Source organism: Grus americana, chromosome 2 (assembly GCF_028858705.1).
Source record: "Grus americana isolate bGruAme1 chromosome 2, bGruAme1.mat, whole genome shotgun sequence".
Taxonomy (NCBI): domain Eukaryota; kingdom Metazoa; phylum Chordata; class Aves; order Gruiformes; family Gruidae; genus Grus; species Grus americana.
The window spans coordinates 55,391,560-55,414,359 of NC_072853.1; the positions used below are offsets into that span (position 1 = coordinate 55,391,560).

Genomic DNA, 22,800 nt, shown 5'->3' on the forward strand with positions numbered 1-22,800 from the left:
AATAAGCTGATTTGGGAGCTATCTTGAAAGATGTGCTTCCCAGTCCAACATCTTCATACGATGCTTTGGGGATTGATTGAGAAAAGGTGAGGAAGGCAGAATGATTTCTAGCAGCCCAAGCTATAAGCTGTTACAAACACATGCTGGTTTTGTACCTGTTTTATAAGAAAATGGTCATATGTGGACTGTCCTTGACAGCAACGATCTGTAGATGTTCAACAAATGCATGGATCTGTAGCTGAGTAGTAGGATGGTCCACACTAGCATTAATTGCACTTACCCATGCCCTGGTCCAGGCCACTCGATACTCTCTTTGCAAGCTTTAGTCTTACAGCTTTGCACTAACTTCCTAAGCAGAGAGAAAATCCAGTTTGCCTAACACGGATACCAAAACTGGATCTAAATTTTAAGTGCCTAACAAAGTAGTTTGTATTGTTATTCTCCATCTAGTCAGAGGAGAGAGGTGGATACTTTTGAGGATTTCCAGAGCTCAGGGTGCAGTTCAGACTTAGGAAAGTCTGATACAAAAACCTTCCTTTGGAGGTCTTAAAGCCACCAACTTTTCTCCACTGCCTGGATATGAAGTTTAGGAACTTACTTGAGGTATGCTACTTCTATAGACACCTAAAATTAACTTACGTTTTAGGTGTAACATATAATTTGGGCAACAAAGCATGTTGTGTACACATGCACAACATATACAGTCCCTATAGCAGCTTATATGTAGTATTTCCATGTGGTAAATACCTTTGATAACTTGGAGAGAAAATCTTCAGAGTCTTCCATGGAGGTTTAAAAGAATGGAGGTGGTGAATTGCAAGAGTAGTAATCAAGGAACTGGTCAAAGACTCTACAGTTATTGAAGAATAGTCTTGAAGAACAAAAGAAAAGATAAATTAGGAAGGAGTGATATTAACAGATTATAAGAAATAGAGAATAAGCCATCTAATACAGACAACAGAGAAAATGCAGAAGAGAACATCTGGGAAAAAATAGAAAGAGAAATTATTTGTATGAATTGTGAATCCATGCTAGTTTAGCTTTTTGGAGAATTCATTTGCCAGCATTGACTGAAATATATTATGGGTAGGACACACATTTATGCTGCAGATGGAGACATAGATGTTTGTTTAAAACGGTGGTGTAGATTACTGGAATGAATACAGTGAGAGCATCTGAGGAGAGTCAATTACTGCAGTCATTGCACCTTCGAGAAGACAAGTTCATTGATCATAGTAATTGGCTTTGCATCTAATAAAAACGAGACTAGCCATGGCAGGTAGCTGAAATATGAAGGGTAAATTGGAGGCAAACTCTGTTTGGATAACTGAGTTGAATTTTGAGAGCACTTAACACAATCCCCGGGTCTCAGATGTTCTAAATTACACAGGGACAGAGACTGGAGAGACTATTGTACTCTACTCAGCATGGTATTAACTGGATTAGAACTGGAATGCAAACCTTGCTAATTGATTTATCTGCCATTAATCATGGAAGAGTGCATAAACTTCATAGATGATCGTTTGAACCCTATGCAAGGTCAAATTTCAAATTAACAGAAACCATATGGCACTCTGATATTTTACTGTACATAAGCGTCAATCTAGTTGAAGTTATAGGAAGCAGAAACAGAGAACTGGATCTTCATGCCTCAGGAGAATTTCATCTTTAAAAGGAAAAGCAGCTATTACTAATCATTTTTATGTATTTTTAAATGAGCAGTTGGTTCACTGACCAATGTCAACAGAAATAACTTTAAAAATCTCAGAAAACAACTTGACTCAATATTACCGCAAGCAGTTAAAATGCAAGGGCTTTACTTTATTCTGTGTGCATTTATGTGATACTTACCAAGGAGTTTGTGTCTTTGTGTTGTATCTCATTATACTGTATCTACAAATTTGCATTTGTATGACTGTAAATATGTTCTTTGAATAATCAAGTGAATCCAGTGATTTTTGCAAGCAACCTCAAAAGAATTGCAGAACTGCTTCTGAATGGAACTAGAACAATATTTGCCTTAGACTTACTCTACTGAATATTGATTTTAGGGAGCTGTCACTTTTCCCCCATACCTGCAGTCTGACATACCCGAGGGGGTGATAAGAGTTTATGCTCCACTGCATTCAAAAGTCTCTATGGCAATTCAACTCAACAGCCAAACAAAAGCCAAAGACATCCTGGCTCGATTCCACTGTGAAAACAGGTGGGTAAATCAGAACATTTTGTTTTTCCTGAACAATAATGTCAGAACCATTAATGAATAGATTGTTCCCTTTTCAAAGACTCATTGTGTTACAAGAACTCTTTTTCTAATCTAATATTGCTAATTTATGGTTATGTTGGTCAAAGAAATTTTAATCATTGATTTTATTTTTATATTTTACTTAATAATTGGCTCCTATACAGAATCAATCTGCCCTCTGTTATGTCACTACTAAAAACATATGTTTTATAGACTTGCTGCACAGAGAACCCAGAGCGGTTGTCTTACATCTGCCCATAAAATGTTAATGTTTTTATTTCTGTAAGGTAATAATTATTAACAGTTATGGGAAGTGGTAAATTGTATCTGAAAGTCTTTTCTGCAAAGCCTTCCCATGTTACCACAGAATTCTGTTCTTTAAATAAATAATAAAATATAAATAATATAATAGAAGGTTTAGTTAACCAACACATAATCTACCTCTGTAGCAGATGCAGTATTCTGCAGTGCTCCGTTTGGTAGAAGTCCTTGCTTTTGATAAGTAAGTTCACAGGGGCAAAAAAATCAATTTTTAGCTTAATATAGGTGGTGGTTGATAAGACAGTGGTTATAACAGAAAGACAAACTGAATCTTTTTTTTCCATCCTAGCCACGGATCATCACAGAAAATGAGAAGCCAGATCCAAAGTTTACATGAAATTGGAGGAAATATAGGTGGGTCTCACTTTTGAAAACTCAAACCTGACTGTCCTTAACCTCCTAAAACACCTCAGGGCAGTGCTGTTTTCAGACAGCTGGGTCTCTTCTATCCTCCAGTCCATGTGCAGGAGAGGAGCCCGACCCAAAAGCTGTTGAAATCAATGTGACGATTCCTTCTGACTCCAGTGAGACTGGAAGGGCACCCCGCAGGAGATAATGACCGATGGCTGGATCTCAGCAGGACTCCTTACAGTCTTGCCAAATTCATCTGACCTTTTGCTTACCTCTCTCGCTCTCATAATTGAGCATTTTTCCATGGTTAAGAGATTTTTAGTCTTCCTCTCGCAAGTACATTCTACCTCACTATCAAGCCTTTTCCCAAGACCTATTTCCTCCTCACTATATATAAGTGTTAACCTCCTCCAGATAAAAAACAGAGAATTGAGAATTCAGCTGCTGCATGCATGGGTGTACTACACTCATACTAATCCATATGTTTTATTTAGATTGTAAATTCCTTGCAGTAGGGATTTTGTCGTCTTCCGTGTTTCATGCAGTGACATTTTTGTAATAACAACAACAGTGGCTTGCCACACAAGTTCCTGGCTTAAAGGTCAAAAACCAGATTTTAATGTGATATTGCACAGTCCTGGCTCTCTCCTTTCTCTATTCATATGAAAATTCTGGATAGTCTGTTGGAATGTTTTGTCAACTGTCTGATTAGATTATTCCTTAATTCTTCTAGATTCAGCTCTAAACAGTTTCTATAAAGTTATTACAAAACACCACAGACTTGCTTCAGCAGCAGTCAAGAAGCAAAGTCTTTATTACTGAAGATACACTCATAGAAAACTAGATTTGATTAGTGATTTGTTTTGCTTGGCTAAACAGGATGACCAACCGATGCCAAAACAGCAGAAGATCCTAAAGGCCTTGTGAAACAATCCCAAGTATTTCCACCTTGCTCTTTCAAAAATCTGGACATTTAATTTGCATCTTCATTTAAAATTATTTTTATAGTCCTAGATCTTTCTGGGTACTTCAGTCCACTGATTATGCAGTTACTTACAAGTAACTGTACAGAAATTTTACCATAACCCTTTGTGTCACAGCAATGTAAACTCACCAGTTAAATAGCTTCATCATCCAGTGTAAATGCAATATAGTCCAACAAATCAACTCAAGAATTTATTGCCTTATTACTCAATTAAGAGACACCAAATGCCTCTTTCTGTGGCAAAGGCAGCAGGGACTCCCCAACCACCCAACTCCTAGTCTCAGTTACCACCTGAGGAAACCCTCAAACGGCCAGACTTCAGAGGACTCTTTTTTTTTTTTTTTCTTTTTTTTTAATCAGCAAAACAGTAACTGCCAAAAACCTTATATACTCCTTATATTTCTTTGCAAGGTCCTAGCTGGATGGGAACACATGGTTTACAAAGCTATATTTTCAGCATTTAAAAATAGTGTAGAAATGAAGTCACAGAGTTGTAATTCCAGCCCAGTAAATCCAAAGAAATAAAAAAAAAATCCCCATACTGTGGCACTTACAGTAACAGTGTTGTTAATGCTTCTAAACAAACCATAATATTTGTTCACCATTAGACTAAATGCCTTGTCCCTAACTCCGTGTGATGCAGCATATCTTGTCTGGAAGTGAAAGTGAATTCATGACTCTCACTGAATAAAATCACTGGCAAATTTACCAAAGCCCCTGTTTGTATCCAGGCAATTTGTCAGCTGGACACACCAAACCAGGGTCGCTGTGTGCGAGTCAGAGATATTTTCAAGGACATTTTAACGTAGCTCTGTCCCATTTACTAATGTCCTCAAAACATCCTATGATTCATGGCTGTCGATTTCCGTTTCAGGTCAGCACTGTTTGGATCCGGATGCATACATGTTAGATGTTTACCGTGCAAATCCTCAGGCAGAATGGGTGATAAAACCAAAAGCAAGCTGAAGCAGAAAGGCTGTGGCGTACTGGACAACAGCAAAATGGACAACAGTGATGCCCGTCATTTTAAGAAGCTCTTGGCAGAGATGAAACAAAATGGTAGTTACAGGATATCATTCCTTCCTACTGTCCTGTCCAATTGATGGTCGCCATGCACTACTTTTGGTATAAACATTATCACTCCAGCTTCTGGACCATCTGAGAATATCACATCAGTTATGCTTTCATATGGGTTACACTTGTGCCAATTGGCCCAGGAGTTACAGAGGACAGACCAAGGTACGGTGCACAGAAAACAACCTGTCGCACAAGGAGTTGCTTGTTTCCTGACCTGGTGTTAGAACATGAATTTTTGGGAAGAATCTAGTGGGATTCACGGATGCATAAAACACTACCGACCACAACATGACACAGAAGCATCACAGAGACATTCAAGAAAAGCATATGTGAAGCATGGAAGAGAGGAGCTTGACCTGCAGCCGTGCCAAGACGTAGCTGTGTGACAAAATCACACCTTTCTGCTGAAAGTAAACCTGTACAGCGTGCATTACTGCAATATTTATGTCTCTCAGTCACTCCTCACAAGTACCTGATGCTGGGGGAGCGAGGGAGGCAGAGAAAGAACTACTCTATAGACAGCTATACTGCTTTATGTATGTACCACCATATATAATACTACCAGACTTTCAAAATTGTCTGTCTGGATCACATTACTGTGTGCAATTGTAGTGCCACAAACCATTTTCTCCTTCCTTCCCCTGTCACACACACAAGCTTTGGGAGACAAATGCTCAGAGGGAAGGGGCATATTCCCCTGGCTCCATCTTTCACTTGATACACTCAGATTTAAGTCTGTGTAATGCCATAATACAAAATACATGTTAATGGTGCCACTTACAGCCATCACCTTTTTTTGTTAAACATTATAGTTTCTCTATTTGTAACCTAATTCTTTTTCTTTTGTTTATTTTAGCTTTAATATGTAAGCAACTTTTATATTATTCAGCTGCATTGAGGAGAGAGATCTTTGTCCAGATCTTGTATAGTACAGCATGGAGAAGAAAAAGAGCATCCAATGAGCAGAGGGATTTAATACTCTTATTTAACATTTACACATTAGGGCCTTAAAACCATAGCCAAACTAGGCCCAGATGTGCTGGAGGTTTTACAAATACGTAGCAAAGTACAGCTCCTTTTACAGATAGCATGCCGTCTATGAAAACACCGAGGCTGACAAGAGAACAGTGGGCTGCAACTGCATTGGGAATGCAGCAGAGCAGATGTCAGACAGTATGTCTAGTTTGCAGCCAGTCACAAGGGCAAGCACCATTCTTCACCTAATCCTTTGGTTTTGGGCTGTACTTTATAGAACTAAAGCATGCTTGTTTAGTAGGCAAATCACAAGTCTCTGGCAAACAAGAAGTATTTGTTTCATCTTTGTCTTATGCAAAAAATGGGAACTAATGCCTTCCAACTGCACTGCAATGTCTCCATCATTGGATGACAATATTGCACAATGAATTCACCCACAATCTGTGAGTTTTGTTCCTCATCTGGACACACAGATGAGGCAGAAGCTGGTGCTTTCTTTGCCAGGTAGCGATGTAAAAGCATTCTGAACCAAGTCCTCCAGGTGAACATAAAGAACGTTGTCCTACAGAGAAACCTGTAACTTGTGGTGCTCCGCTGAAGCTGTACAATGAAGATTTTCACATTCTAGAAACCCTACTTCTTGGTTCAAAGTTACTCATGTTCTGCAGTAGTTAATTTTCATTGCTAGTGTTCGGTGAAGGAAATCAACATTGAATCAGTAATCTTACCAGCAACAATAATGTCTGCAGAGGGCAGATCCCGTCTGTCTTTCGTACCTTCTTGAGATAAAAAAATGATAAAATTTAGCAATATTATTCTTTCATTTTCTTCAAAACATTTTTAACTTTCCAATTTTTATTTTTTTTTTTTTAATAAACACTAATGGATGCACAGTTGCATCCAGGTTAAGACCAGGACAGTTTTATTATAAAATACGCTGCTTATTTTGACAACTATTTATTTTAAGTATATGAGAGATAGTAGATCTGTGGTTTGTTCATGGGACTAAGCATAAACGTTTTGTCAAGTGCTTTGTTCCCAATTCCTTTTAGTTCCCTCTGTAGCAATGGACAACTCTTTCTACTGTGCTGCCCTTTTCTTTTAGCTGTAAAACAGGACGAGTGCTTTCCTTATAAAGGTAACATGAGAATTAGTTGAGTTAAATTCTGCGCTCAGATGCGGCCAATTTCCTGAACAGAACAGCAGTTATGAACATCCATCTAGGAAGGACAAACTCAGCAAAGGGATTTTATGTGGAAAGTGCTTTGAATACGAAGAACATCATATAAATGCTAAGCATCGTTATATTTATAGCCAAGGAAAGAGCTTTTATGACTATGCAGAAAGCCTAAACATTAACTAAAGAATCTGAAATGTTGTAGCAAATGAGAGAACTCTTCCTACAGTACTTCCAGACAAACACAATGATCTCCTCCATCTTGCATGCTCAGTTCACCCTCTGTTCTCAATGGCCATGCAAGGGAAAGGACGCAGCACTCATGCTCACACTGTAACTTGCTCAGCACGTTCTGGACCCTGAAGTGAGAACTTCATCAAACTATTTCTGAAACAGATCTCTCTGTTTCCGTACAGGATAGAAGGGGGTTTTGGAAGACTTTCACCTTTTACTACTTTGCAACTTAGGAAAGCCAAATCTGATGTAACGAAATCCATCCTGTGAACACTTGTTTTACACTAAAATTGCCTAGAACTTTATAAGACATGCATATTGACAGATGAACCAAATTCTGCTTACAGTGCCCAGACTACTACAGCATAGCCAAATACTTGCTGTCTCTGAAACAGAATGACAAAAGTCTTTTTGGATACAAATGGACCTAATGACCCATGGGTACTCTGGTTAATACTGTTAGACATTAAGTTGTTTTGTGTTGTTGTGGTACACTAACTTGATTTAATATACAGCAAACTGAACAATCTAACATTTTTGAATCCAAGGTCTCAGCTTTAGGCCTTGTTTCACAATGCTGGTGGAGGCACTTGGGATTTTGTTCCTCCTAACAGCAGCTGAAGTCAAAACAAAGTTACGATGGGATCGTCTCCTAACAGAAAGCAACCTATGTGGAAAGCTATTAATAAGAAAGTGGTAGCAAGCAGGGAGAAACTCATTCAGCAAACTCCAAAGACGCCTCAAGCATTTATGTACTCCATGGTTCTACAAAGACAGCATTTTGCATATAAACACAGAGAGAGAGAGAGTGTATTGCAAGAAGTAGGGATTGGAAACAGACTGGAATGTTCTAACCTGTTCATGCAGCTAATGTCATTAGAATGTGTGAGTGTGTGTGCAAATGTGTCAGTGTCTGTGTACAATATTAACTACCTCACTCTGCATTTTCCAGGAAAAATATTTTGGCTTAGAGGTTTAGTATTCCAAAGCCTTCCATTATTAATTTCGCCTCGCCACTAGTCTTTTACATTGATAACATGTTTCTCCTCCTAAGGGGCAAGATTTGGAATTTATCAAAAAATATATATTAAAAGATATATTTCAGGATATGGATGAAATTTTATCCAAACCGTGTTGCCTCAATTACTGCTTGTAATGTGAACCTTATGAGATCAGATCTTGGGATTAATAGCTAACAAATACAAACATACTGTATTTCAGTTTTTATTTTTCAATGGCTTTCCATTAATGTGTGTCTTCTCTGGAAAATAATACGATGCCACTAATCAAAGCAAAATGTTTGTATGTACGTTTCCCTTACAATCCTCATTATGTTATGTGTTTTGTTGAAGTAAGCCCACACGTAAGCATATCTGTACAGCAGAATGTGTCCATTGTATTGTATCCATGTCAAAAATAAACACAATACCAACAAAGCAAGCTCTTCAAATCTAAACACGTGATTTTGAGAGAGAAGCAGGTGACAGAGATTGCAAAAAGCAGTGGTGAATCTGTCTTAAAAGCAACTCTGTTGTTATAGCACCTGAACAGCTCGCTACACAAAGGACCACATTCTGCCATCCTTGCTCGAGCGGAGCAGTTCTTTGCTCCAGGAGCTCTTCTCTTGGATTACCTCTATGCAAGGTACAAAATGACACTGCTTGGAATCCCACCTCCTTGAAATCAATGACAAACTGCTTTGGGGTTTCAGTTGAGCCAGTATTTTTTAAACTAGTATGAAACACAGAAAGGAAAACTGACTTTAGAAAGAATTGGACAAATGTATAGTAAAAGCCCAACGAAATTGTAAGGAGCAAACAAAAATACTGCTAGTTCAAGGACAGAAAAGGAGATGGACGTGACTTGTAAAGAACTATGTTTATTATAGATGCATCTTCAAGCACGAGATGTGTTTGTCACTGCTCAATGATCCGGCCAGTTGGTGAATGGATGTCCTTGAGTCAGATTGAGCGCGCGTCCCCCAAACCTGGCTCAAGCACAACTACTGGAAGACTCCTTTTAGAAACAGAGGCGGGCACAGTAGGAAAAGGTAAAGACAGAAACTGGTGACTGGGCTGTGAATTAGGAATTGCAGAGCATCAAAGGTTCTTCCCTGTGTCCTGCAAGAAACACTGTTTTCCCAAGAAAGCTGCATTAGTTCTCATTCCCAAATTACATAGCTGTTCCCAAGCCAGACCCAAATTGTTTCTTCACTAACACACCATTTCATATGTGTCTCCGTGCTGCGGAGTTGCTGCTTGTCCTGCAGCTGATTATATGAAAGCATAAACAGGAACATAACCCTCCTAGATAATGTGGCTATAATGGGGGTCAGAAGCACTGGATATTAAGGCAGAAGGAAGAGGTATTGGAGCTACCATAGAAAATATAAATAGGAAATTTCTATTCATTAAACTCAGAATCTGAGACCTTTGCAATTATGCCTTTAGTCTCCTGCTCCCTCTGCTGGACTCTATCCACTTGTACTTTTCATTTAGCCTTCTGGTTCTTTTTCTTCTAAATGAAATGTATGGACAATTGAACTACATGAAATAATGCACAATTTATTGCAGTTTTATTATGTGGTCCAAAATTATTACCTTTTCATAAAATGACAAACAAACAATAAAATGAAATACTGTCAAGTAATCAAAAGAAAACATACTGTAAACACTGATTAATAAAAATTCCCAAAAGAAAAATACCCTATTAATGCCATTAACATTGTAGTAGAGGTATTTGTTGTTTAAAACCATTTCGTTAAAATGCAGACATAGAGCTTCTGACTAAAAAAAAATTAAGTGACCTGAGTTGGAAAACAACCAGAAAATCAAAGAGATGCAGGCTCTCAACAATTCTTCTTTTCATTATGAAATGAGAATGAAAAATAACAGATCAACAAAAAACCCCCAAAACCCTCTCAGTCCAGACAGGCTTTGCTGCAGTTCAGTGCTCAGCCCCAGGGCAGGAATGAGGAAAGACTCCACGAAGGTCAAAAGCTCTGCTGAAGTCAAACAATTCAGCCTGTTGGCCCTTGGTCAGCACGAGGTTCCTCAAACAGCCATGGAATGAGCTCCTGCTCGTGAGGCAGTTTTGCTTCACATCAACTGAAAAACAAATGTGAAATATGTAGAATCTGTTTCCAGTGAATAGAAACAATACAAAGATGCAGGTTATTGTTCAACTGCTTCCCCTCCCTCCCAAACGAGACATAAAACCAACACCTGAGCAGCACCAAGTTCCATTCATGTTTGGACATCCCACCACAGTCAGTCACTGCTGCCTTCAAGTGTAAACCATGCACTGGGATAACTCGTGCAGAGTTTGCAGAAACAGTATGTCCCAGGGGACAATGGGAGATAAGAGAGGGAGAAAGAGAGGAGAAAGCCACTCTGCATAGGTTCTTCCAAGTTAAAATTGAAACAGGCAGAATCAGAAGCAACAGCTGAGCCGTATGCAGTCATGGACTCCATTGGCAAACCAAAACATGAGACTGGGAGCGAGTCCAACTCTTTTTTTCCATACAACCTGTGAAACAATTCATTCCACTTCTGCAGTACTCAACTAAACTGAAGAACTTCTCTCTTCTCTATGAGCCCTGATCTTTACAGATAAAGCACTGAAAGAACAATTAGTATCACATTGCCCTATTTAAAGAAAAAAAAGAAAAAAGAAACGGTTCACAAGATGCTGATAAGACCACTTTGGTATTTGAGGAAGACCAAATATTAATCAATATCTGGATAATTAGCATTAATTCATTTTTCATAAAGCACCAAAACAGTGTCCAACAGAAGGCTCTGTAACATTTCAAGCTATTATCCCTAAAGCTTTCCAAATATTTAAAAGCTGAGTTTGCCCTTCAGACATCATTGCTCTGTTTTCACACAAATGGAAATATCTGAACTGATAAACTGTAACAGCTGTTTCAGAGACAAATGTATATGGGCATTTTATGCTATGTTTAAAAGCCTAAGATATTCAAAACCATACGAAGCCTACACACTCTCAGTACTGACGTGTTCATTAAAAGGTAGGCCTGCAAAAAGGCCAAACTCATCATGTTTGAAATTCAGTCCTCTTAATGAATACATTGTCTTGGCTCAAATTATCAACTAATGAATTGCACAACTAAACTGCAAACTAATTATATTTTATATTTTTTGTGTTTCTGTCTTTTTGTATTACCATCATAGTACGATTGACAGACTTCAGAGGGGAATATGCACAGAACAAGGGAAATCCACGTTCAACATGCAGCAGCTTGACTTCTGCCTGCACAGCCCCTGACACGAAAATTTAGCAAAAATAAAGCAGAGAAGAGCACTATAGAAACCTTACGCAGATGCATATGAAGTAAAGCCTTAATATGAATTTGACTGCAGGAGAACCACACCTCAGCATACACAGGCAGGGATGTTATGAAGTCTGAGAGAGACTGTGAAAGACAAACCATGTGGAGGAAATCCTTCTCAGAAACTAAGGAGCAGGTTTGTGTAGGAAAGCGATATGAGTTCAGTTGATCTTGCCAACACACTCAACAGCTACACGCAGTCCTCCACAAAGACAGCATACACAAATAGTAGTATGCTGTGATCTCAGCGACAATGTGGAAAATGGCAACTATGATTTTTAACTCAATCATGAAATTCAAAAATCAGATAAGATAGCGAGGGAAAGAGAGTGGGAGAGAGGGAGAAACAGCATGTGTTAAGAGTCATTCTTATGAGAGAGAGTGAGAGCAGGAGGGTGAGAAGGGAAGGGAAATATTATTGTACCTACCAGGATAGCCTCCAACATAAATGGGATTGTTCGTATCGGCAGATGTTGACTGGATGTAGGGATTATCAGTTTGAACCAAATTCCCATCAATTATCAGTGAAATGCGATGTTTGCTTTTGTTTGCTTGAAGCTTGTGCCATTTTCCATCACACAAACTATTTGTGCCTCTTGGTTCATACGTAGCTGTTATTCTGCCAGCTCCATTGTTGACATGGAATAAAACCTGTATAAACAGCCAGATGCCAATAAAGATATAAAAGTAAGAATAAATGAACTAATTTTCCTAGATAATAGCACAATCATGCTGGTGCAGAGATTTCCGTTTTAATAAAAGTTTGGTAATTATGCAAAGCTAATGTTTACTTTGATGGATAGAGTGTGTCTTTACTGAAGTATCTTTAAAATCTAAAAGACTTAGACCTATCCATGCAATGGTCCATTGTGTTAGCTTGGTATATATACTTCACTTGGAATTTAAATGTTTCTTACAAATACAAATCAAGTCATTTTTTCACAGAAGCTGAGACTTCAGATCTGAAAGATGCACTGTAGCTAACCGAAGAGAAAGAGAATAGATTGAAAGTACTTGTCATTGCCAATACATGTATTGATTTATTTTATGTATTCATTTTTCAAAGCAGTAGACATTTCCTCAAGTCTGTGGTGAGGTTTAACATGTAAATATTAACTGAGAAAGCATGTCCCACAGCAACAGTGATATTTAACACTGTCTCTAGCTAGGAGGTTTTGAATAAAAAATGAGCTATTTCTGAGAAAAGGAAATACTTAAGAGCAATCAAGTATACATTTTTTATGAAGGAGATGAGTGGAGAACTATGTATTGACTGTTAAAAGGTGTATGGATCTTAATGGCCAATAGAAGTAGGAAGTGAGTTAATTGCCCATGAATACTAAAAAAGATATTACAAAACAGTGTGCTTTGTACATGTAATAATATGTTTATCAAGGACAAGTGTAGGTCTATAGCAGAAAAAGTATTAAGCTACAAGAAAGGTATATATTTGGTCTAACGTACCAGGTATGCAGTAAAGGAGGTCACAGTTACTGCAGACTAACATAAATTATACTAACTAAAAAGGAAAACGTTCCAGTGACTTCTGCTAATCTCACATTTTATGATATGATGGTGATGAGAAACCTTGAGACTGAAAGTCTGTCTCATCCTAGTTGGGTGGGGATTTGGTTCAGACATTTTGCCTCCATCACATTTCACTGGTGGCTATTTAGAGCTACCCAACAGTTCTAGCCACCCAGTTTTAAGCAAGCCTTGCGAAATGAGCGTGCCAGCACAGCACAGCCTACCTTCCCATTTACAATCTCCAGTCCAATGGCATCAACCTTAGCACTGCTGACCCCGAGGAGAACGCCATGCGCCGCTGTTGTACGAAACTCCAGTGTGATGTTCACATCAGACCGTACTTTGTAACCTTCTCTGACTGAAAAGAAGTTATAAGCTTCTAACAGAAGACTTGTAACCCACAGTGCAAAGTAGAATACATACGTTGTGATTAAAAAGCCTAAAAAGCTTGTTAATTACTCTGCTGGGATACGACCATGTGGAACCTCTGGAAAGTAAGTTTTCCAAAGTCATAATTCACATTTATACTGGAAAAGATAAATTCCCAATTAAGTTTTCTTTCATTAATTTAGGTTTAATACATTCTATCTCATTTGTAAGAAACAGTAAAGAGCCCAAATGTAATCCTTCATGCTACTTCAGAAGTCCTCTACGTCTTTTGTCTCCATACCCTTTAACAGACCTTAACGTAACATCACAAACACGGATATTCTTAGTTGAAGAGAGAGGTAGTTCATTTCTTTCCTAGTGCTATAATCATAAGCTCTTTCATTTGTGGAAGATAGCCCTTTGCAGAAATGGCCACTTTTGGACATATGGAGAAAATGGACTCAGTTAGCAATACATATGCAGGGTATGCACTCTTTGTGTGAGAAGTCAATTAATTACACACAGTTTCAGCAAGACCTAAAAAAAGTACATTTTCATTAACATTAATTCAGTAAGGTACTGTTTTCTTTTAATGACACTTACCAAGAGCAGCAAAGCCACTCCCATCAAAGAAAGTACCATCCTGCACAGTTACATAGCATTTATTCACAGCAAAGATGGAGACTGGGCTTTCCTTGTCCAGTTGTTTGCTATTAATCGTCAAGCTACCAATGCAGGCAGGAATACTGTGAGTCACCTAAGCATATTGAAATATAAGAGTTAATGTGTAATACAAACTGTTGCAATACTTAGTGATTCACTCGATGTTATTGTAAATAAAAAATTCTCTGAACAAAACACAGCAGGATCTAAATTACATTTCTATTATTACATATACTTATATAAGTTTACAAAGGTACATAATGTCTTAGAGTCAAAATAAATATTGTTTAAAAACACAGTATACGCTTTCTACAACATATAGAAAGAATTGTATTTGCTTGAATGTAAGCAGGGATATGCCCAACACTTAAAGACATTCCACACACACTTCAGTAAATTAACAAGTAAATCGAGATTTTGTATGACATTTTGCAAGTATAGACCACCAGAGTTCTATCCAGCAAAAAGATTCATTAGAATTTCTCCCTATTGCTATTTTCAGCAATTACAGATTCAAAGTATTAAAATACTTGTTAGCCCCATTATCAAATTAAAAAGCATGGGTAAAGAAAGTATGCCCAGGAATTGAGAAACATTGTCATCATCACCGGAATCCTCCCTGAGATAATGGGCTGCACAAGGAGGAAGGTGAGAAAAGCCTACCCTCTAAAAGCATGTGTACAAAGTATGTTTTAATCTCAGACAGCTAAATCCAGTCTTTCAGAGATATTTAAGGCACCTAATTCATATTTGAATGCAATAGGACTTAGATACCAAAATGTCTGAGATTCTAGGTCATATTTTTATCTTATACTAAAAAGTACAGGAATTTATATTCTTTATCCATTTTTAACAAAGAGACTGATAGGAGAAAAAAGTCTATTAAGCACCATTACTAAAAGACAAGGACACAAGCTCTAGCCAGAGTTGCTAAGCCATAGAAAGCTAGAAAGATTTATCTGATAACGGGTCATTACTTTCTCTGTTGTTTCTTTCCTCATGTACTTTTTTTGCCCCCATCAGAGACTGGATACTGAATTAGGTAAGTTTGATGGAGCATACCCCATTCTAGTATTGCAAAATGTCAGAGACGCCCCACCACCCCAAACCTTCTTACATTCCCAAGATTCTTCGGCACGTAGTCTAAGGGGAGTCCTCCCACGTAGAGCTTCCCCTCCACATCCAAAGTGCTACCATCTCCCAGAGCACTGACTGCTACCGATTCCTGTCCATCAACAATGATTATACCTTTTCTTTTAATGTATTCTGTCTTTACCTGGAAAAAAATGAGAGCATGCAAACATGAATCAGTAAGCTGAATCAGTTACCTAGCCATCATTTGCCACGGAAATAAGCAAGACAATTTTTTAGTGGTTAGATTGCTTTGACATACTGTACTGAGGCATTCTCTTAAAATTCATTGTGAGACTGAGGCCATTCCAGAATGCAACTGAGCAGCTAAACTGCTTCCTTGCATGCCCAAGGGCTCACAATGATTGCATGTTGTCCTCCATAAGTCTCTCAGTGTCTTAACAAGCACTATTTAAAACGATTAATTTATTGCCTTAGGATATGTGTACATCACTGAGTTTGAAAAGGGGAGTACTGTGCTGGTCTTCTGCAATTATTGTGGTGCCCACCAGCTGAGCCATCTTAGCTCTCTGAAGAGCACACTCCTATGCTGTTATTTTATGATGCGCAGTGCTGACTTTGCTATGACTGAAAAGCTTTCCAGTTCCGTCCATCTTGTTCATCCATGCCCCTATGCCTTCCCTGCACTAAAGCTGTTGCTCACATGCAGATGAGGGACTTTATTTGAAGCCAGCTAGCCGTTTATTCTTCCTTGCTTACTTTTAGCCCCACTCAGAATCCCAACCAGGTTCAGCATGAGGTATCACGAACATTTGGGTGATATGAATAGATGGCAGAGAATGGAAAGTGCGTCTTTCAGCAGCAATTAGCTTAAACTGATTGTAAAGCTACTGCAATAATCACCTCCAGCTGTGAAGTGGTGTGATTCAGCCTTAATCTCAGAAAAAACGGTTCAAGTTCATGTTTTTATGTCCTGGGTAGTAAAGGTAGGTCAGCTCTCATATGGAATCTGTTCATCTCTTAAAAAGCAGATAGTGTGAGTATGAGCTTTACATGAGTATATTTAATTTTAAACATGTAGATCTTGGAGTGTTCTGCCTTTCAGGGTAGGCAGCAGAGCTTAACTGTGACATCTTTTTCTGCGGAAGTTCACATTTGCTTTTTGATGTTAGATTTTGCTGGGTTTTCTTCTGCTGAATATATATGAAAAGGAAAAACAACACTCTGCTGATTCCCGAGGCACCTAGGAGAGATGGCAGCTTTGCGTCATCAATCACTTTGTCCCACAGAAGCCACTTCCTGGAGTTAAGGCTTCACATATGAACAGGGAAAGGAAGCTTAGCAGGACGAATATAGTCATCCTCACCTGCCTTGAGGAAAAGTAATGTGGTCAGAGTCACTTTTAGAACTCATGCAGACACCACAGTCATTTCTCATGAAGAAAGCCAGAGCCAGCAGCAGGTGGGTTGCTCAGAGGAACCGGGCCAACAGAGGCCATCACAGAGTCTTTGTACAAAGGCCCTGAATGCTACATGACACCTGAAAGCTGTAGCCATAGTTTCTCCTCAAACGCTCCTTATGCCAAGTCCTCGCCCTCCAACCTCCATTCACTCCAAACATCCACCTTTCTCATAGTGCATCAACCAAGGGAAGGAAAGAGAGTGCTTCTCTGTTAGCACTAGCTGCTATGACATGCTCGGGTATTAAGCAATACATGGGAGAAAGGAGAAACTTCACTCACAAATTTTTCACCTTCTCCCACACTCAGTTGCAGGTCTTTGGTGACAGTGCATGGAAAGCTCTCTGTAGAAAAAGTCAAGAGCTTCTAGACCTCTCTGTTGGGCTCTTCTCTGGTGAAGATGACCATTATTACATAACTGGTGAACTATTTTATTTCTAAGTAATCTGAGATACTTGACAGTAGTTGGATTCTGGAATTGATGCATAATTAATGAGAATTTTAAAAGCAAATAATTATACTCAAACGCAAGTTATCTGAATGGTTTCATGATTGGGTTAAAACCTGTTTGACTTTGCAAGCAAGACAGAAAGCATACAGGAAAGGCAGGGAAAAACCATCCCAGTAACTCCAGGGAAGAGAAAAATGGAGTACAAGATTGGTGACTACCTACCGTATGCCATTTTCCATCACTGATAACAGCAGGGTGCAAAGCTAGTGCTTTTCCTTTGCCCAGATCAAATGAGAAATAGAGCTGTCCCCCATGAAGCTGTAAGGCTGCATAATCAACCTGGTTCTGGTGAGCCATGTAGTAAATCAGGCCACTGGAGGCAAAGGTTCTGAGATTCAGCTGGACAGAAAGTCTAGACGATAAAAATTCAGTGTTACTGAAAGATTTTTCTTTTGCATTGATAAAAAGCTTTTCTGGAGGCAGAGAACAGCCTCAACCGATTTATAATTATGAAAGGAAATTTATTATTATGAAGGCCAAAAAACCAGAATTTGCATTGATTCTAAGAAAGCATAACCTATAATGTATTTTGTAACAGAAATCAGTGCTGTACCTGTCAGAGACAAAAAAAGTGCTTGCCACAGAGTGAGCTGGGCTTTAGGAGGGACAGGCTCAGCTGTTTGTGACTGCAGACTTGCCTATTACCCCAAGAAAGGAATGAATTCCAGGATAATGTGATGCCATCCACTACTATTAGCCAGACTTGCTGGGATATAATGGGCAGACTGAGAACAGAAGGAGGCTTAAAAGGTAGAGGAACTGATTGAGACATTTATTACAGAGACACTAGGTTCAGACTACATAGCATCAATCCTCTGCGATGTCCTTATGTTCAATAGAAGGGCTAGAAGCAAAAAAAGAGTCTTCTCTTAATGCCTGCAGAGGCTTCCCGAGTTGAAAGAAGCATACGCAAGCAGCTTGCAGGCTGTGTTTTGGGGACCTTGTTGGGAGCCTCTCAAACAAATAAGAGTGGCAGAGTGGTTATCACACATTAAGTCTCAACAAAATGATTCCTCTCAGTAGTCTTAGCTCCTTCAGTGACCTGGGGAGTGAAGCACACATGGAAGGTGCAATTGCAGAAAATCCAGAGGAGAGGTTGAGATGTTATCTGCATCAGGCAAAGGAGTAGGGACCAGCTGAGCTCTGTATGTGGAAAACAGAAATCTAAATACTCAGAGAAGGCACTGTGGGGCTCTTAAGTCTGAGGGGAAAAAATGCGGAACTCTGACCATGAGTTAAACTCACAACCACAAATCTGGGAAAGACACATTAAATACATGGCAGTGGTCGTGATACCTTCTTCCATGAGGAACCCTCAGAAACCTGAAGCGAGGGCCATGTTCAACGCTGGTAATGCAGTGATCATTCATGAAAACCATCATTGCACTTCTTGTAGCTCAATACAACATAACACACTGTGTGCGTGTGTGATTCGGGACATACTCACTTCTTCCTGATAGTAGACTGATTGAAGAGCAGTGTCAAGTGGCTGCCTTTGGCAAGTCCAAACTGATGGGCACCTTGAACATGATCAGGTAGCTCATCCTTTGCACAAATGACCTGTTAATGAAAGGACTTTATTAAGAATAGTACCAGGTGCTGACCAGCAAGTGCTGAATGGCAATGTGCCTATGCAGAACTTTGTAAGGAGCAAATCTGAGCCACATGATAACCACAAAGTATACAGCAACATCAATTAGCTGAACTCACAATCATTCTGAGCTATCTTTATGCTCAAAAAGAACCAGTTCTAATGATTAAGCTATGTCTCATGGACAGCACCGGTCTTTTCTACTGAGAAATGTTCGTAGTTTGACAAGTATTCATTCACCATTTGTCTTAATTGATAGCCCTCTAGATAACAAATGCTGGAACACAGAGTACAGTTTTGGTGTGAAAATCTTATGGACTTGGTAGAAATATTTTCCCATTTAGTGAGGACGCACATTTGTGTTATGATTTGGGGGATGGAGAGCTGAGTAACAGAGTACGAGCCAAAGCTATACTTCAGCTCTGAGAAGGACAGCTTATTTCTTTTTATAGCCTCAGTTGCATGAAATGTATAAAATCCTGCTTTCTGTTGCCACAGAAAAATGATTTCAGGATGCTTCAGAAACACTTCATTATAAAGATGTGCAGCTGCAGAAGGAGAGAAGTAATGCTGCCTTCTCTCTTGGGAACAAGGACTGTGTGAGAGGAAACAGGTGCCATGCAAGCTGCATTCAGACACTGTGTGTCTCTGAAATGGTGTTTGCCTCCTCTTTGACACAGAGCAGAGACTGCGTGTGTGACCAGGAAAATGTGAATGCTGAATTGCACAGCGAATGCATATCTCAGCACAGAGCCACTTTGGCAGGAACACACTAAAGATACTAGTTACTGTCAAGTACTTCTGCTGGGGAATTATCAATCCACTTTTTCTTTTCTTTTTTAGTGTTGTTGCCTGAACAACAATAAACCTACCTACACTTCCCTTCCAAAAGGCCAACAGGCTGCTAAAAGTTTTATATCACAGTTTTTCTATAAGAAATAATAATTTCAAATCCACATTCATTGAACCATTCCATACCATAGAAGACGCAAATATACACAGTCTATACTTTGAAAATTCTCCACAAAGCTAAAAATGCATCTTACTGTTGAACACTTTCCCAGAAGAGGCAATAGAGCTTTGCTGTAATACATACTTTTTTTGTATCTGTAAGAGGCCTCAGGGGAACTGGTAAAGCCTGAAGTTCAGGTTGAATCTCAATGTTTTCTGGCTGTATGGCTGGTTTAGGCTTTTCTGACAAAAAGCAGCTGTCCATATCCACATGTTCGTACTTCATGGAAGTGGTGAAATACAAAAGCCTGCGTTTTCAAAAATCTGCATTTTAAGAGCTGAAATCCCAAATCCCCACAATTCCCAAGTGCAAGGAGAGTATTTTACAGGGTCTTTCACTAGTAACAGGAGTAAGGGAAAGAAGTGGCATGCTGGGACATAAAGATTGAGAAGTAGCAAGTAATCTGTCCACAGAACAATATTAATAGACAATATTCTTGGAAAACCATTCTGTTTGTGAGTGCAGATGAAACTACAGTAGAGAAAGCTGCATTTTGTGCAGCGTCTCTATACACATTACAGACACTTTAGATGCTGTTTGGGAATGTAGCTGGTAGTATCCATTTTCTGCCTGTTATAAAACCCAAATTGTCAGTTATCATGCTTGTCTTATGTTAAAAACCAGGCAAATGGACAATATCATGAAAGAGATTACAAACTACAATTAATAATTACTATACACAATTTTCCTAAATAGGGCATTTACCCCTCTGACTTACTCCTTGTTAAAAATAAGATTGCTGATACAGCCATGAAAGGAGCCAGCCATTTTTAGCCCTAAGATGCCCTCTCCTGCTGGAATGCCACCAGCGTAGAAGTTGGAAATATTCATGTGGCTCATTTCTGCTGATGAACCAAGCCTCAGTTCTGCAGGATTACTTTCATCCACCTGTACAGTTATGATCCTGAAAAAGATAAGGTAGGGAAAACATTCAACAAGGGCCTTAGACATTCATTTTCAAATGAAAAGCATTCCTTTCAGCATCTAAGAAACAAAGATTCCATCACTTTGATAATCCTTCCAATATCTTAAAACTAAAAGACCTTCTTCTTTAGGTAATTTTTAACATGTAGAGTTTATTTTGATAGCTGTAATTTTTTCTAATACTATTTAGTATACTTTACTCTGGTGGCCAAAGCTGTCTAGAGATTTTGAGAGCTTTTAACTACAACTTCATCAGTGGCTGTATGCTGTATACAATTACCATGTAAATCAGAACAACTCCATTAACAACAGAACAACACAGCCCTGATTATTCCACCTAATGAGCTAGCAAAGGCAGTTCCTCAGAGAGCGCAGTGAACTGACAACAGCATACAATAAATTAAACAGGTAATACTGTTCGCAGTCACATGTACCTCTTGTTCCGGATTAGGATGACAGAGTGTTCTTGCCCATCACCGTATGTTCCATTAGCAGGCTGAAGAACTACTTTTCTAGTACTCGCTCTATCTCCAGCATTAACATGCACTGCAAGATGACCATCAATCAGCATGATGGAAAAGAAGGGCTGTGGATTTAATCAGAAGATTAATTTTTAACTATAACTCAATTTCCTGCCACTCATTCAGCATTTAAGTAGAACATACTGTGGAAAAATTTAACTCCAACTTTGTTGTAAACAAACTTTTTAATGAAACTCAACGACTAGGAGGCATGCTTTGGTACTTGTCAGAGTGTAAAACCTTCTAACAGAAAACATGAAAGCTGGAAGGAGCAGGTATTCCTACTAAGACTTTGTCCTTGGCTTCCAGGAGCTCCAAAACAGCCCACTAGGTAGAAGACAGCTGTTCATCCCAAACCCTTCAATAACTACTTCTGGCTAACAGAAGTGGAAAGTAATGCTCTGTGTGCATTTCATGCACCGTTCTCCTCCTTGTTGCAAAAGCATTCTGGGTCCTACTAACCATAAGAGGTCTCTGCTAACTGATCCTTCACCTCTCCTCTGCTACAATGAATACCCTCTGTTCCCCATCTAGCCTCTGTATTTGGACCTTCCTAAGCCGAATAAATTTTTCTCTCTCATTCCTCGCAAGTTACAGTCATAAAAACCTAACTTGATATTACAAAATAAAAATGGCAAAACCAAAACAAAACATCTTTGTTTTCAGTACTTGCCAAATGTGCTTGTCTACGTCGTCGCTTTTCCAGTCCCCTGCTGAGTCCAGCAAGGATGATGCCACTGCTGTTCTTTGTAGCAAAAGTTGCCATCAATTCTGATTCTGGGCTTAAGGACTTAGGTACCAACTCAATATATCCGTTGTTCAAGATGCTCACACTACGAATAGGCTATTTAATGAGGAAGAGAAACAATTACTGACTTTGTCTCTACATAGCACCCAGTAAAAAAAAAAATATTTCAATTATAGATTAGATTATCCTAGAATTCTTCAAGATAAACCCATTTCAACTCACTATATTCTTTCACAAAGATTACTATTCATTGTTCAATATAAATAAAGATCAGGTCACAAAACCTAAAAGTCTCCTACCTCCAATACACAGCCTTTTCTTACTCCATATGAATTTCTAAGCAAGTCAAAGGTTGAACGGGATATTTCCAGATTCTTGATGCATCCCATATACATTCTACTATTAAGACCTTTCCTGAAACACAAAACAAGACTTTTTTCCCAAGGAACAGTAAAGTATTTGGAATCTCCTGGGAGTAAAGAATTAAGTTCTCTTCAATAAGAAGACGACAGATCTGTTTTAAAGAACGCAGTCAGCCCAGTTTAAGTGAAAACAGGGGTAATTTGGGGTTTATTCTTAGCAGATATTAACTGTGATCTTAAAAAGATTCAGATAACATTGTCCTCAAATGGAAACATACAAGTGTATAGTGCTGTGTTGCTAG

General features: G+C 38.8%; 2 protein-coding genes across 7 annotated transcripts in view; one reads left to right on the forward strand and one right to left on the reverse strand.

Moving 5' to 3' along the window:
* The window catches only part of ARHGAP28 (Rho GTPase activating protein 28), a 77,327-nt gene extending 67,509 nt beyond the window's left edge, over positions 1-9,818 (forward strand). For 2 of the 3 annotated variants that reach the window (XM_054815286.1, XM_054815288.1), the window contains exons 13-15: positions 2,052-2,206; positions 2,856-2,920; positions 4,777-9,818. In XM_054815286.1, the coding sequence (XP_054671261.1) occupies positions 2,052-2,206; positions 2,856-2,920; positions 4,777-4,868 (312 nt within the window). In that variant the 3' untranslated portion in view covers positions 4,869-9,818. The remainder of the gene's footprint in view (positions 1-2,051; positions 2,207-2,855; positions 2,921-4,776) is intronic. The other variant, XM_054815287.1, reaches the window with a different exon arrangement.
* Positions 9,819-9,925: 107 nt separating this feature from the next.
* LAMA1 (laminin subunit alpha 1) overlaps positions 9,926-22,800 on the reverse strand; it is a 110,340-nt gene continuing 97,465 nt past the window's right edge. For 3 of the 4 annotated variants that reach the window (XM_054815283.1, XM_054815282.1, XM_054815281.1), the window contains 12 exons: positions 22,436-22,550; positions 22,062-22,232; positions 21,302-21,453; positions 20,662-20,847; positions 20,028-20,190; positions 18,788-18,900; positions 17,503-17,692; positions 15,396-15,554; positions 14,219-14,372; positions 13,471-13,604; positions 12,148-12,370; positions 9,926-10,472 (listed from right to left, as the gene is read on the reverse strand). In XM_054815283.1, the coding sequence (XP_054671258.1) occupies positions 10,312-10,472; positions 12,148-12,370; positions 13,471-13,604; positions 14,219-14,372; positions 15,396-15,554; positions 17,503-17,692; positions 18,788-18,900; positions 20,028-20,190; positions 20,662-20,847; positions 21,302-21,453; positions 22,062-22,232; positions 22,436-22,550 (1,921 nt within the window). In that variant the 3' untranslated portion in view covers positions 9,926-10,311. Of the gene's footprint in view, positions 10,473-12,147; positions 12,371-13,470; positions 13,605-14,218; positions 14,373-15,395; positions 15,555-15,810; positions 16,390-17,502; positions 17,693-18,787; positions 18,901-20,027; positions 20,191-20,661; positions 20,848-21,301; positions 21,454-22,061; positions 22,233-22,435; positions 22,551-22,800 lie in introns of those variants that run through there. The other variant, XM_054815284.1, reaches the window with a different exon arrangement.